Source organism: Megascapheus bottae, chromosome 27, assembly GCF_031878675.1.
Source record: "Megascapheus bottae isolate mThoBot1 chromosome 27, mThoBot2.hap1, whole genome shotgun sequence".
Lineage (NCBI taxonomy): Eukaryota > Metazoa > Chordata > Mammalia > Rodentia > Geomyidae > Megascapheus > Megascapheus bottae.
In genome coordinates, this window is record NC_143535.1 from 240,942 (window position 1) to 255,237 (window position 14,296).

Genomic DNA, 14,296 nt, shown 5'->3' on the forward strand with positions numbered 1-14,296 from the left:
CCATCTCTCCTGTCCTGATTCAGCCTCATCTTCCATCTCAGAGAATGGGAAGAAAAAGAACAAGGAAAGATTAGAAATTGACAAAGGAACAGAAAAGATGAAACATGGGGAAAGGAAACTTAATTTTCTAAAAATGTGTTAGCTGACAGAATCCCATGGATTGCTGATTTCTTTGATGAGGAGACAGATTCCCAAGAACTGAGATCCCAGGGTGGGAAGGCAGAGAGAGGAGGGCTGAGGAGCTGAGCAGGGCACTGGCTCGGGAAGGGGAGCATCAGTTCCTGGTGTTGCAGAGCAGCCACCTTGCTCTGTGTCCAGAGGTAGCCCACGTGGATGCCATGCCTGAAGGCCAGGCACTGGGGACCAGAGCTGTGCCCCATACTGAGGGGACGGGGTGATCCAGCTGCCAGCTGGACTTGAGGCGCTGAGAGAACTCAGAGCCAGGAGAAGCCACGAAGTTTGCTTGCTGCAGAAAAGCACAGAGAACCAGGCCACATTTACCATCTGGGTCTGTGTGGTGCATGTGTGCATACATCTCTGTGTGTGTGGTAAGTGTGTGCATGTATACATGTATAGATATGTGAGTGGGGGTGCACTGTGTGCATGCACATGTGCAGGCGTCTGTATGTGCACAGAACATGTATGTGCATGCAAGCATGTGAGTGCACACTCACACACAGCCCCACACTGCCCGTGCCCCGCTGCATACTGTCTGTGGAACAAGCTGAGTGACCCTGTGAGAGCTGGAATTCTGCCTCTGATGATGGTGGTGCAGCTCTGACAGCAGCACCGCTTTCTCACCGCCCCTCCACCGTGTATGAAGTGCTTGCACAATCATTCCATCACTGCGGTCAGCACACAAGCCATGCTGCAGTCATGAGCGGTGAGGAGGGGCCGGCCGTCGCACGGTGCCTTACACATACAGATGTCGGCTGTGGAGGGAAAGAAATGGCCAACAGATGAAATTCACTGGAGGCCCAGTCCCCCCATCCACCTCATGCGCCTCACCCTCACCCCTGGATTCTTGCCATCTCCCCCCCCCCCCCCCCCCGGCTCCAGCAATGCTCTCCTCACGCTTGCCATCTCCGCACCTGGAAGAGGGGCCAAGAGTTCAGCCACTACTTGGGAACTTCCTGGAGAAAGCCTGGTGAAAGGTGTTTCTTTGGTGGGTCACAAGGCTTGAACTCAGCCTGGGCGCCGTCCCTGAGCTCTTCAGCACAAGGCCACCGCCCTGCCCCTTACGCCAAGCCCACTTCCCATTTTCTGAGGTTAACTGGAGGTGAGTCTCAGGTCCTGTTGTGCCCGGGCTGAGGCTGATCCTAGATCCTCAGATCTCAGCCTCTCGAGTAGCTAGGATTACAGGCGTGAGCCACCACAACCAACCTTCTTTCTTTTTTAAATTCCCTTTGTCTTCTCTGGCCACAGCCAGGCAAGCTCCCGCACTCCCCTCCAAATCCTGGTGAAAGCCTTCGGGTCGTCCCAAGTCGGAGTTCTGTGCAGCCTCCACTGTGAAGCGACCTGCTGTTCATCCCTCCACCACCACAAACCCAGCCTTCTCTGTAGATTTTACTCATTTCCTTGCAAGCCTGAGCGATCTGGGAGACGTTCTGTTCTTTCCTTCACGTGTGGTGTCCACCACAGTGTTAAGAGAAATCACTTGCCTGGAGGAACTAAGATTACTCCTGGGGCTGTCCGGAAGATGCCTGACTGTGGTGAAGTCTAAGGACTTCAAGGAGAGCGGACATCCTTGTCCCCCCATCCAGGCACTGCAACGCTCCCCACACCATCAGGCAGGTGGCAGTAGAGGCCAAGGAAGATGAAGCTGAGCTCAGCACCGGAACAATAACCTGAAGATAAGTGAGCAAGAGGAACATTTTTTATAATTATGATTATGACTATTTTTCAGTCCTGGGGTTTTGAACTCAGGGCCTGGGCACTGACTCTAAGCTTCTTTTGCTCAAGGCTAGTGCTCTGCCGCTTGAGCCATAGCTCCACTTTCAGCTTTTTCTGTTTATGTGGTACCAAGGAACTGAACCCAGGGCTTCATGCATGCCAGGCAAGCACTCTATCATTAAGCCACATCCCCAGCCCCCATCATTTTTTCCATATATTTTTAATTGTAATTAATAGAAGGGTTACATTATATTCATCAGACAGAAGGTGCATTACTTCACATGCATTGATACCCTTTCTCATGTCTTGATAGCCCCATCCATTATTTTTAACCCAGAAAGAAACTGCTTAGGCGTTTTAGTATGAGCATTTTTCATAAAATTGGTATGGAGGAAGGAAAATAATCTAAAATAAAAGGCTTATATTTGGGTAGAAAAGTTAGATGATGTGCCTAAAATCGTTGGTGGTAGTGGGTCATTCTGGGGCCCACAACCTCAAGGGGTCTGAAGAGCAGGTGTGTGAGCTGAGAGGACCAAGGTCAGGGAGCAGCTGTGTATAATTCATCCCTAGACAGGGCTTACTGTCTGCTGTTGGCTACCAATGGGCCTGGACAACTGGCTTATTGTGGGTGTGTGTCACCAGTGCTGTGATAACAAGCATTTTATTAATATCTTACAAAACAAAAAGAAAAGCAAAGCAAACAGAGGAAAAGAAGGTCAGAGAGTTGACTAAAGACAAAGTTCTGAGTACCTGTAAGAGTATATGTTAAAGAACAGCGTACGAGTTCACATTGTGCCTCTGATGCTTGTGTGCATGCACATAATTTGCACAGTGGGGTGGTTGGCTAACCTCTCGTTGCTACTGGACATGTGGCACGCATTTTAACATGGAGAGGTAAGAGAATTGAAAAGCCAGGGCCTACTTCGGAAAGCCTTGTACAAAAGACTTTACATGTGTTTGACAGCTTTCTAAAAGCTATTTTTGCATTCCTACTTAGGAAGTTTTACCATCATTTCACACTCACAAATAGACTCCCCTCCCCTTTCCCAATTGTGGAATGAAAATCAAGATCCAGAGATCAATTTACTTCCAAGTTCACAGAGTCACTACAATGTGAAAAAGTCATGTTTTTTTTTTTAATCTAGGCTGTTCCCTATTCTACTTTTGTTAATAAGATATATTAAAATTAATCTCCATCTTGTTGAGATCACAAAGAATAATTTACAAGGTAACAATGAAACATTTTGAATGACTTATGCTATTGCAATAATCCACTAATGCAATGTTGAGTGATTATAAGAAAAATAGAGCTACAAGAAAAATAGAGCTAAGAAAAACTTAGAAAAAAATGGCTGCTCTAATCAGAATAAATGTTTCAATAATCAAGCAGAAACACATCTAGGTGAGAATACTTACATCAATAAAAATAAGAAATAAAAGGACTGTTCGGTTTTGCCAATTTTATTGAACCAATAAAATTCCTGCTAATAACAATGAAATCAATTTCTGCAAGTATAAATGTGACACAGTTTAACAAAATCTCATTGTTCTGTACCTATAAATAGATTTTCAAAATATCATAAAAAGTGCAGTTATGAATTGTTAACATGTTAAGACAATTCCTCTATTTCAAATGTTTGTCTTGATTTAGTAACAGTTCTATCTGCATCAGTTTCAATAATATTACCCACCCCTCCAAAAGAAAGAGAACACAACATCACAAAGGACAGCAACAGTAGGTATCAAAGCACTGGACTACTACACATAAGCTGACCAACTCTGTCAGCTTGAGTCAGAATTGTCAGGATTGTCAAACCAGCAACACAGGAAAAATAAAACCTAGTTATGCATACAAAACAGTCTCCTGGGGTCTGTAGTCTCCTGTGCTCTCATGAGGAAGGCATTAGGGAGCTGGAAAGGTTGACAAAGTTACGCTATGTCTGCAGCAGGGTCTGCTCTGCCAGAATGTAGAATGTGGCTTGCTCATTAAGTTTGCCGAGTTCAGAATGGAAATTACCAATAGAAGTTTGCCATCTGACAATGAAATGTGTGTGAATCCTAAACTGCATCTCTGGTCTACCTGATAAAAAGCTTATTCTAATTTAAAATCTTACAGAGTAAGAGACTTGGATATCTGGGAAATACAGCAATCTAAAAGGTCCCTCCTAACAATCCAAAGTCAACAAACCGAAAACCCCAAATTACAGTAACAAAGCAGGAGACTACAAAGGCAAACATCACAGCTTCTGATTACACTGAATAAAAGTACCAAGGAACGCAAAGGTAATTCTTTGTTAATACTGATGAATTAAAGAGCTATAACAGATGTTTCACAGCATGCTACATATATTGCTCACAACTTAAAGATACAAGGATGTCTAAGATTGAAAGTCATGATGTTGGCAATCTGACTTCACGTGCAATTCAGCTACGAAGTCTTAATATATACCACATACATAGAAAAAAGCCGGACGTGGTGCTGAGGCTCAGGTGGTAGAGCTCTAGCTTTGAGAAAGTCCAAGGACAGTGCTCAAGCCCTGAGCTCAAGCCCAGGACTGGCCAAAAAAAAAAAAAAAAAAGTCTTAATATATACATTCACTATGAAGCTGCCCTGCAAAACAGGATTGAAAACAGTTTTCAAGTTCCAACCCTATCTCGTAAGTTAAAGGGCACACCCAGTTCTCCAGGCCAGGACTGAAGGGACTGGTTCACAGTCGAGGCCACTGGTGACCTGGCAAGGCAGGAAGATGCCCAGAGATCTGGCCTGCTCCCAACGTCCATCTATCTTATTCTGGGTTAAAAGAATGCATGTGAGGAGAAAGAGAAAGGAAAAATTATACTTTCTCCTCAGGACGACATGAATGCAAAGTAAATATCTGCACTAGGTATAGAATTTGCGTAACTTTCCTAGGCAAACAAAGGTACCATTTAACTTGACTTTTTATTTTAGAAAACCCATGAAACTCAGAAAGGGGACAATACTCTTGATTTCCCAAGGAAAAAAATTCTGGCCATCCAAGTGACACATTTCTTTTATCCTATTTTTCTCTTATCAAACTTGGGAAAGCCAGCTAAAAATCTGTAAAGATGGATTAACGTAAGAAAGAGATGCACAACAGATTTTATTGTAGATCATAATATATACACTTAACTAATTAGGATCTGAAAACAGTATTTTGACACTAAAGAGTGGAGACCAAAGCTGGGCGCGGTTGCTCACACCTGTAATCCTAGCTAGTCAGGAGGCTGAGATCTGAGGATCACGGTTCAAAGCCAGCCCCGGCACTAAGGTCTGTGAGACTCTTATCTCCAATTAACCACCAGAAAACAGGAAGTAGAGTTGTGGCTCAAGGTGTAGGGCTGTAGCCTTGAGCTGAAGAGCTCAGGGACAGCACCCAAATCCAGATTTCAAGCCCCATGACCAACAACGGAAAAAAAAAAAAAGAGTGGAGATCAATTCTCTTTACTGTTCTTCCTATAGACATTATATGTTCATTTATAATAGATGAGTGGTACAAGAAAATACTTTTAGAAAAATTTTATATACCAAATTTATAGTCAGTGTATTCAGACTAACTGATGTTTGAGGTTGTCTTATAGGGTGTTTATTTGTTCTATAGGCTATTTTATCATTGCATTTCAAAGATTTCCATGAGCATTCAAAAGAACTGAATACTCTCTCCACTGTACTTTTGATTACAAATTCTGTATTTCACGGTGGCACAGTCACCATTTGGTTACTACACTTAACACTCAAGATGTATGATTTTAATTTAGCTTTCTGTCTAAGTCTTACTTTCTTAACTATGCCACTGGCTTTCTCTTGGGCTGTTAAAGGCTCGTGCTAGGCAATGTCAGGGTAGGTCTCTCAAGACTAAGACAGGAACACCAATGACCACCAGAGTTCATTGTGGTCTTTACTTGCATCATTGTGGTCTTTACTTGCAAAAACAGAGTAGTTCATCCTCAGGTCGGGCAACCATGCACATTTATACACGCTCTACGTTAGAACCGTCAGTTCTCCATCTGTAAATAATACCGAGTAGAGAATGGCTGGACGGGGAGAATGTTCATTTTCTTCCTCACATGATGGTATCTGGACACAGCTGACATGCAGCAAAGGAGCAAAGTCAATGCACCACTTACTTCCCACAAAATGCTTTTTCTCCCAAAGACAGCAGGGTAGAAATGGGGGGCTAGGAGCTTAGTCTAACCAAGAAAGCCTAGTCAAACTTTATGTAACCAAGTCTGTGACATTTTTGCCAGTCCTGGGGCTTGAACTGAGGGCCTAAGCATTATCCTTGGGGTTTCTCAAGACTAGAACTCTACCCCTTGAGCCACAGCACCACTTCTGGCTTTTTTTTTTCTATGTATGTGGTACTGAGAAATTGAACCTGGGTCTTTGTGCATGCTAGGCAAACACTCCACCACTGGGCCCAACTCCCAGCCCCCAGTTTTGTGGCATTTATCTACATTACGAGCCAAATGGGCTTCTGGAACCAGTGAGGCCATCTAACTCACTTTTTCATTATGTCCTCCTATGAGAAATGGGTTTCAAGACACAAACAATGATAACTGAAAAAGTGTCTGAAACTTCTCACTCCACTTGTAAGCCCAACAATTCCCTCTCCCATGAATGGGTTGCTGGAAAGTCTGGATTGCTGAAAAGTCTTAACTGTACATTCAAGCAATTGGGACCTATCTATTATAGGCTGGTTTAAGCAAGGGTGGCAATTCAACCACTTTAAAATCTCTCTAAATGCTAAATTCTGCATGATAGAAATAGCTTAATTTTTGTGTCATGTATAAAGATTCCTTCCTTGATAGAAGGCAAACTTCTTTATGATTTATTTAAAATATGTTCGTAATATTATTGAATTCATGAGTAGGTTGGATACTCTGAACTTCTAGGCTCTTTGGGGATGAGGTAGAAGAGAAGGAAGTATTTTGGCAGTCAGGACAGGGGTAGAAACAGAATGGGGTGGACAAGCTGACGTCTGAAGTGGCATAATACCGGGTGGGTAAGTGGGGCGACTGCGAGCCAGAAGAGAGATGGAGGGCAGAGCAGCTTCAGTGGTGTGAGGCAGTCGCATTCTCAGTGAATGTGGAAGGAAGTCACCCAGAGAAGTGCTTCTGGCTAGCTGCAGGTGGCTGGTGGTGTTTAGTTTGGTGTACAGAACAAGCCAGGCTGAGAGGAAGGAGGGAGGGTGCACAGAGGTGAGGCACTTGGAGAAAGAGGAAGTGGGCAGGGAGGGGTGGGGCTTAGGCTGGAGCTGCCAGATGCTGAGACAGCCAAGTCTCAGCACCCACCGTGCCCGTTCTGGAAAATGCTTTCTTCTTCACAGGCCCTGCCAGGACCTGCAAATCTCCCCGGCACTGGCTCCACACAGCTGTTCTCCATCTTGGCCTCACCTGAGCAGATACTAACTGAGCCAAAGTAGCGTGGAGATAAGCTCCAAAAACAGTGTTTTTTTTTGTTCTGTGGCGGCCTGGCACCAGGTTCTAATGAGGCACCAGAGGTCTTCTGGTTTGCTGTTGGATTGTACTATTTATACGGTATTACTGTGGCTTACTTTTCACTCCATGTTAAGACCATCTTATCAAGTAAGACAAAAAAACAATACCTCTTAGGGGATGGGATGTAGCTCAGTGGCAAAGTGCTTGCCTACTAAGTGCAACGTCCTGGGTTCGATCCCCAGGACCAAAAAAGAAAAGAAAAAAAAATCTATTAGATAAAAAGAAGAGTGTATAATCTTGTTTTCCAAAGAAATGACTTAGAACTGTCTTTAAAACATTCCATCAAACAAAACAAGTTTAAGAGAATCTTACCTTCATGTAAGCATGCGCTGGCCACTGAACACGGTGAACTATTTTAAGTATAAACCTTTATTCATTAGCTGACAATATTATTTTGCTACAGTATAAAAAAAACTTTCAATTAAAAGGTCTTTTAAGGTGGGATAATAGTTAAGACTTTATAAATACTAAAAATACTTTAGGAGACATTATTACACATATAGGGTCTCTGGTTCGAATCTAATATGATCTTTATAGATACTCCATGTTGAGTTTTCTGTTTTAAGAATAGCCCTGTACTGCTCTGCCATTATTTAGGTTTAAAACCATAATCAAAGACCAAAGCCATACATCAGAATCCTAGATTAGCCATCTTTTTACTTAAAGAGAACCCAGAGACTATGCACCCAGTTCAAGAAGGCAAAGCGGCCCATCCCTTCCCAAAGCCTCCTTGCCCTGTGAGCCCAGCCGGCCTGAGGAGGCCTGGGCATGGACCTGAGGGCCCGGTCCTGAGGAGAGTCAGGTGGGTTAAAGAACAGACGGACTTTCACATGGGGAAGGGGTATTTTGGTATTTATCTCTGTTTATTCTTGTTTTGAGACAGAGTCCCAGAACATAGCCAGCTGAACTTTTGGTCCTCCTGCCTCACCACCCAGCGCTCCCACCACGCCCAGCTTCCTCCGTATTTCTTAAGATGATCCGAGAAATAAAGAATGACCATAGAAGCTGGTAAACTTTGAATTCCTGCATAAATAGACATTATTGACATATATATGTATATATTAGTAGATTACTGGATGAATTTTAACACAGTAGGCAAGGAATTATTCACACTCGATGTGTTTTTCATATCTGCTTGCACATTTAAGTTTGGCACAATGAGCCTGGGGTAAAGACTAGTATATCACCATATCATATCATTATAGCAATTGAACCAGAGAGCTAGTTTTTTTTAAATATCGTATTTCAATATAAAAAGCTATACTATAAATTACTACATAGTAAATTCAATACTCTGAAAAATACCACCCTGGAAAACCGTATCAGAATTTCAAGTCTGCACTGGAGGAATTCACAGCAAACTCAAGGATACAGCATGCTGTGCATGCAGAACCCTGGCAAATTTAGAATTCAACTTCGCTAGGCTGGTTCACTGAGGTTCATAAATCCATTGCTTTGTTTTTATTTACAGGTCCAAGTCAACCCATTTACTGATTATTGATGAGATCTATGTTGAGCTAAAAAGCAACTTTGCTAGGCAAGAGGTCTATTAAAGGCACTGATATTCTCAAAACCAAACCTGACATATTTCTGGCTGTTTCAGTTACTTAAATCTTGTTTCCTCATTTGGGCTGAAGCTCATGTGGTGTTTGGTAAGAACTTATTCTCCTACTTAATATATAAAATCTACTTTTCACTTTGTAATGCCCACCTGCAGAAAAGTATAGGACTACTAGTTGAAAAGAGTCTGATTTTTAAAAAGTACAAATTGCTGTGCTCTTGTGGCTTACGCCTATAATCCTAGCTAGTCAGGAGGTTGAGATCTAAGGATCACTGTTCAAAGCTAGCCCAGGCAGAAAAGTCCCATGAGACTCTTAACCCAATTAACCACTCAAGAAGAGGAAGTGGCTCTGTGGCTCAAAGTAGTAGAGCACTAGCTCTGAGTACAAAAAGCGTCAGGGTCAGGATCCAGGCCCTGAGTTCAAGGCCCACAACTGATAAAAAAAAAAAAAAGTAAGAATAAATGATGTTCTTAACTTTAAAGTCTTTAAGTTCACAAACTATAAGTGGGGTTTATTCTGCCATGTGTTGCCTCTTCCTAAGTATTTTTGTTGTAGTTATCAGATATCAATGTAAGTGATAGTAAAGCAAATCAACACTGGATATGCAATGAACGGAACAGAAGGGACCCAGAATAAACTATCTGAATAAAACACCTTGTCTTCCAAAATATTAGTACTTCTTTTTCCTCACATGGACAATTCTGAGCAAGAACTACCTATGATAACAGCTTTATAGTCATCTTTGTTATTCTACCTGGAACAACACCTACAGGAAAGGAATCTAATGTATGGTAACAGAAAAGGATGAGAAGTGAAAGGGGGAAAGGATTTAGCAAATCAGCGTGAGAAAAGGGATATTTCTTTTCTAAGAGAAAAGGCATGTCCTATGTAACAACAAAGTTCATCTAAAATTCTTTGTGGGAACTGTAATGGAAAATTTTAACTGTATCATTTCTTATGAGGATTAGGTATGTTTTTGAAAACTAGCATGCCTGTATAAAGTTAACCTGAATTAAAAGTGTGGAAGCAGCGTAGTTGTGTCCTACTGCGAGTTGTAATGCTTCTTTAGGCACTTTGCTAGTTCATCAACATGACACACATAACATGTGCTTTCTGAAGGTGGTCTAATCAAGCAACATAAATCAATGCAAAAATGTGACTTTTTGACAATTTATTCCTCCCCTATTATTTGATACCTTTTTTTTTAACAAGTTGTCAAACTTTTTCTGGGGAAAGGAATGCTTTGGCATTATGAAAAGAACATTGCTTAACCCAAGTAAGGTAAAACTGAAAAAGTCTAGATAATAAAGAAATTGGAGCAAATTTGAGCAAGATTTCTTTATGGCTCTGTTTAAAAGGATACTTAAACTCTAATCTGAGTAACATGGGGGAAGTTTAGCTGAACATTATGTTGACACATTGTACTGTTTCTGTTGTTGTTCAATCCCATTTATGCATAGAAACACAATAATTTTACTGTTGATTACACTATTCAACTTATTATAAGAAAATCATGGGTGGCTGTGAGTTTGGCCTATTGGTAGAGTGCTTGCCTAGCATGCACAAAGACACAGGTTCAATTCCTCAGTACCACATACATAGAAAAAAGCCAGAAGTGGTGCTGAGGCTCAAGTGGTAGAGCTCTAGCCTTGAGAAAGTCCAAGGATAGTGCTCAGGCCCTGAGCTCAAGCCCAGGACAGAAAGGAAGGAAGGGAGAGAGAGAAAGAGAGAGAGAGAAAGAGAGAAAGAGAGAGAGAAAGAAAGAGAGAGAAAGAAAGAAAGAAAGAGAGAAAAAGAAAGAGAGAAAGAAAGAGAAAGACAGAAAAAGAAAGAGAAAGAGAGAAAAAGAAAGAAAGAGAAAGAGATAAAGAAAGAGAGAGATAGACAGAAAGAAAGAAAGAAAGATAGAAAGACAGAAAGAAAGAAAGAAAGACAGAAAATAAAATCAAATCATGGGAAGTGGTGCTGTGGCTCAAGTGGTAGAGTGCCAGCCTTGAGCAAAAGAGCTCAGGGACAGTGCTCAGGCCCAGAGTTCAAGCCTCACAACCAACAAAAAAAGAGGGGCAAATACTCTTAAGGCAGGGGATACTGTGCACCTGTGCAGGAGTGATCTTAAACAAAGCCCAATATTATAGCTGGAGGATGTGGCCCACACTACTCAGGAGGCTGAGATCTCAGGACTGGAGTTCAAAGCCTGCCCAGCATGAAAGTCGGTTCGAGTCTGATCTCCAATTAACCACCAGAAAATCAGAAGTGGTGCTGTGGCTCAAGTGGTAGAGTGCTAGTGCTGAGCTGAAGAGCTCAGGGACAGTGCCTCAGGCCCAGAATTCAAGCCCCACAACTGATCAAAAAAGAAAAGAAAATCATGGAAAATAACTTCCAAAAACCTAACAGGGGAAAAATATAGGTCTATTATATTATCCTTCCTTAACTTACCACAATATAGAAAAAAACTATGAGGAAAAATGTGCAAAGAAAACTTTTGGTCAGTCTTGTAGATACAAGTGCCAAGAAGCACTGTGCACACCAATGATTTAAGGTGACTGAAGATTATTGTCAATGACAGAGAGAGAGGACTGTGCACAATCCCACTCTCCATAGACACATTTGATTTGGAACACTGATACTTTTGTTTTAGAGGAGAAAGAAAATAGCTGAGTTTGGCATTTCAACAGCATGCTACAGAATCCATCATGGTTAATTTCACATTGAAGTATGGGCAATAGCAGTTATCACATTTCATGTTATCATCATGGCATTAAAAGAAAAGAAAAATGAACCCCTAGGTCCAAACAGATACTTAGTAAAGACACAAACAAACAAGCAAACAGTGCCTGACAAAATCTCCTGCGTCCAGTGAGCAGCTTGGGGGTTTGACAGCACACGCTTTTCTCTACTAGATTTAGGACACAACGTGTAAATTTTAGAATGGCTAGAGAAGGCCCTTCTTTGCTGAATTCCAATATCTGAGAACAACTGCTTGTGTAGATTGTAAGCGCTTTTCCTGAATTAAAATACATACACACAAATCCCAAAGCATTGGAGTTAAACATTATCAAACCAAATTCCTGACTTGCAACCAGATCCCAAATCCAATTGTAAGCAATGCCAAGCAGTGTTCCGCACTAGCATTTGTGCAACTTTAGTAAGATAAACCTCAAATAAACACCTCATTGCAATGACAGCCAAAACAAAGTAAAACCAAACCAAAACAGTAACAAGCAAAACACAGCTAACTTTGACACTCGAGAACTAAACAGTGTTCTATGCAGTATCACAAACAACTCGGAAGTCTCCTGTGAAAAGGTCTTTACACATGGGCAACCTTCTCCCTGGCCGTGCTTCAAGTCACATGCCGAGTTATGGCACGAAGTGCATAAAGAAGCTCAGCTTGCATCCGGGCTTCCATCAAAAGCAGGTTTACATGAACCTAGAAATGAAATGGTACAGGACCCATCAGGATGTACTAAGAACAGTGGATGTACCTTCAGAGTTTTTATACAGATGCTCATAGAGATTTTTTTCATGTGCACACAGGCAAGCTACAAACACACAGACCTTCCCTGTTTATGCCTGTACATGATGTAACATTCAAATCTGTATTTGTAACCACGGCACTGCAAGCGGTAACAATGACCAATGTCTATAAAATTCTAAAATCTTGACAGATTGTACGCAATTTACCTTTTAGATTATAAACCTAGCTCCTAGGAATTCTAATTTTCCCACAAGTTATACTTCCTGGTAGGTGCAATATTTCAAAAGTTGTTCTACACTTTTTGTTTAGAAAAGCCAGGTGTGGTGGTTCACGCCAGTAATCCTAGCTTCTCAGGAGGCTGGGATCTGAGAATCAAGGTTCAAAGCCAGCCCGGGCACAAAAGGACCAGAGACTCTTATCTCCAATTAACCTCTAGAAAACCTAGGAAACGGGAAGTAGCACTGTGGCTCAATGGTAGGACAGTGGCCTTGAGCTGAAGAGCTCAGGGACAGTGCCCAGACCAAGTTCAAGCTCCATGACCCACAAAAAAAAAAAAAAAAAAAGAGTGTGAAAACCTGAAGACTAATGCAGTTTCAATCAGTGTCTGCTATTCATTAGTAAGGCATTACAGTTTTCTGATAGTTGTACATAAAACTGTGAAGAGCACTTTTTATGGAAATACTTCTCAGCTGACAAGTTAAAATGAATACCCAAATTTTGTATATTTACAACAAAGAAATGTTATGGTATTATGGTACTTTGATGTCTTTCTATCCATTGCGTATTCTGTTGGATATATTTTCCTGATGAGTAATGACAGTTTCTAGTTAAATGTCAGAAAAGGGGAGAAAATTCATTGCAAACATAGAAGCAAAATGTACAGACCCATCCAGGGACTTGCTGAACATTCGGTGGGTATCTGCCTAGAGTGTGACTGGCTCTAGGACTTCAAAACACTCATTAGAAATTCAAATCACAGCATTCTTTGCCAAGGCCAGGCAGTCAATTTGGAACTCATATAAAGGAGATTCTTGGACTTGGTAGCTAAAAGGCCTAGGACTTAGAACCAGGTCTCATACTATAATGGTGGTAAGGGTCTGTGACATTTATTAGGTATAAACTAATGACTCCCATATACTTCACCCAAAGGGATATTCTTTTTTTTTTTTTTTTTTTTGCTGGTCCTACGCCTTGAACTCAGGGCTTGGGCACTGTCCTTGGGCTTTCTCAAGGCTAGAGCTCTACCACTTGAGCCATAGCACCATTTTTGGATTTTTTTTTCTATGTATGTGATATGGAGGAATCAAACCCGGGTCTTTGTGCATGCTAGGCATGCACTCTAACACTAGTCCAGACTCCCAGCTCTGGGAAATTCTTAAAAAAAAAAAAAATATGACTTTTATTCATCTAAATTCAGACTTCACTATGGGACATCACCTTTCCCAGAGATCAAGTGGGTCCCTCCCGCGTGCTGCTTCTCCTCTGTGGAGCATCCCAACTGAAGGTGTGATGCGGCAAGCCAGCAGCAGAGCCCCACCAGCTCCAGAGTCTAAAAGGTCAGGAGGCCACCACTGCTATTCTGCTCTGGGGTTGGTGCTCCCAAAAGGATATTCTCATGTAATAATGTATTTAGTTCCTGTACTTGACGATACAGTGTAAAATACTCAATTATTCCGAGAAACTGCTGTTCTAAAAGGTTAGCTTTGATATCTAGCTAAAGGCTCTCTAAATGGGTATGCCTTCTGGATCAAGATTCCATTATAGCTACCATAACCGCTTAGTAAGTTTGGTTCTTATAAACAGAACAATGGTTTCCCAGTGTCCTTTACTTTTCTCCAAAATTTTT

At 41.7% G+C, this 14,296-nt stretch overlaps 1 protein-coding gene across 2 annotated transcripts in view; it reads right to left on the minus strand.

The window, feature by feature from the left end:
- Positions 1–1,051: 1,051 nt before the first annotated feature.
- The window catches only part of Sesn3 (sestrin 3), a 34,076-nt gene continuing 20,831 nt past the window's right edge, over positions 1,052–14,296 (minus strand). Inside the window, exon 10 of one of the 2 annotated variants that reach the window (XM_090319206.1) lies at positions 1,052–1,847. In XM_090319206.1, coding sequence (XP_090175332.1) covers positions 1,677–1,847 — 171 coding nt within the window. In that variant the 3' untranslated portion in view covers positions 1,052–1,676. Of the gene's footprint in view, positions 1,848–10,740; positions 12,403–14,296 lie in introns of those variants that run through there. The other variant, XM_090319207.1, reaches the window with a different exon arrangement.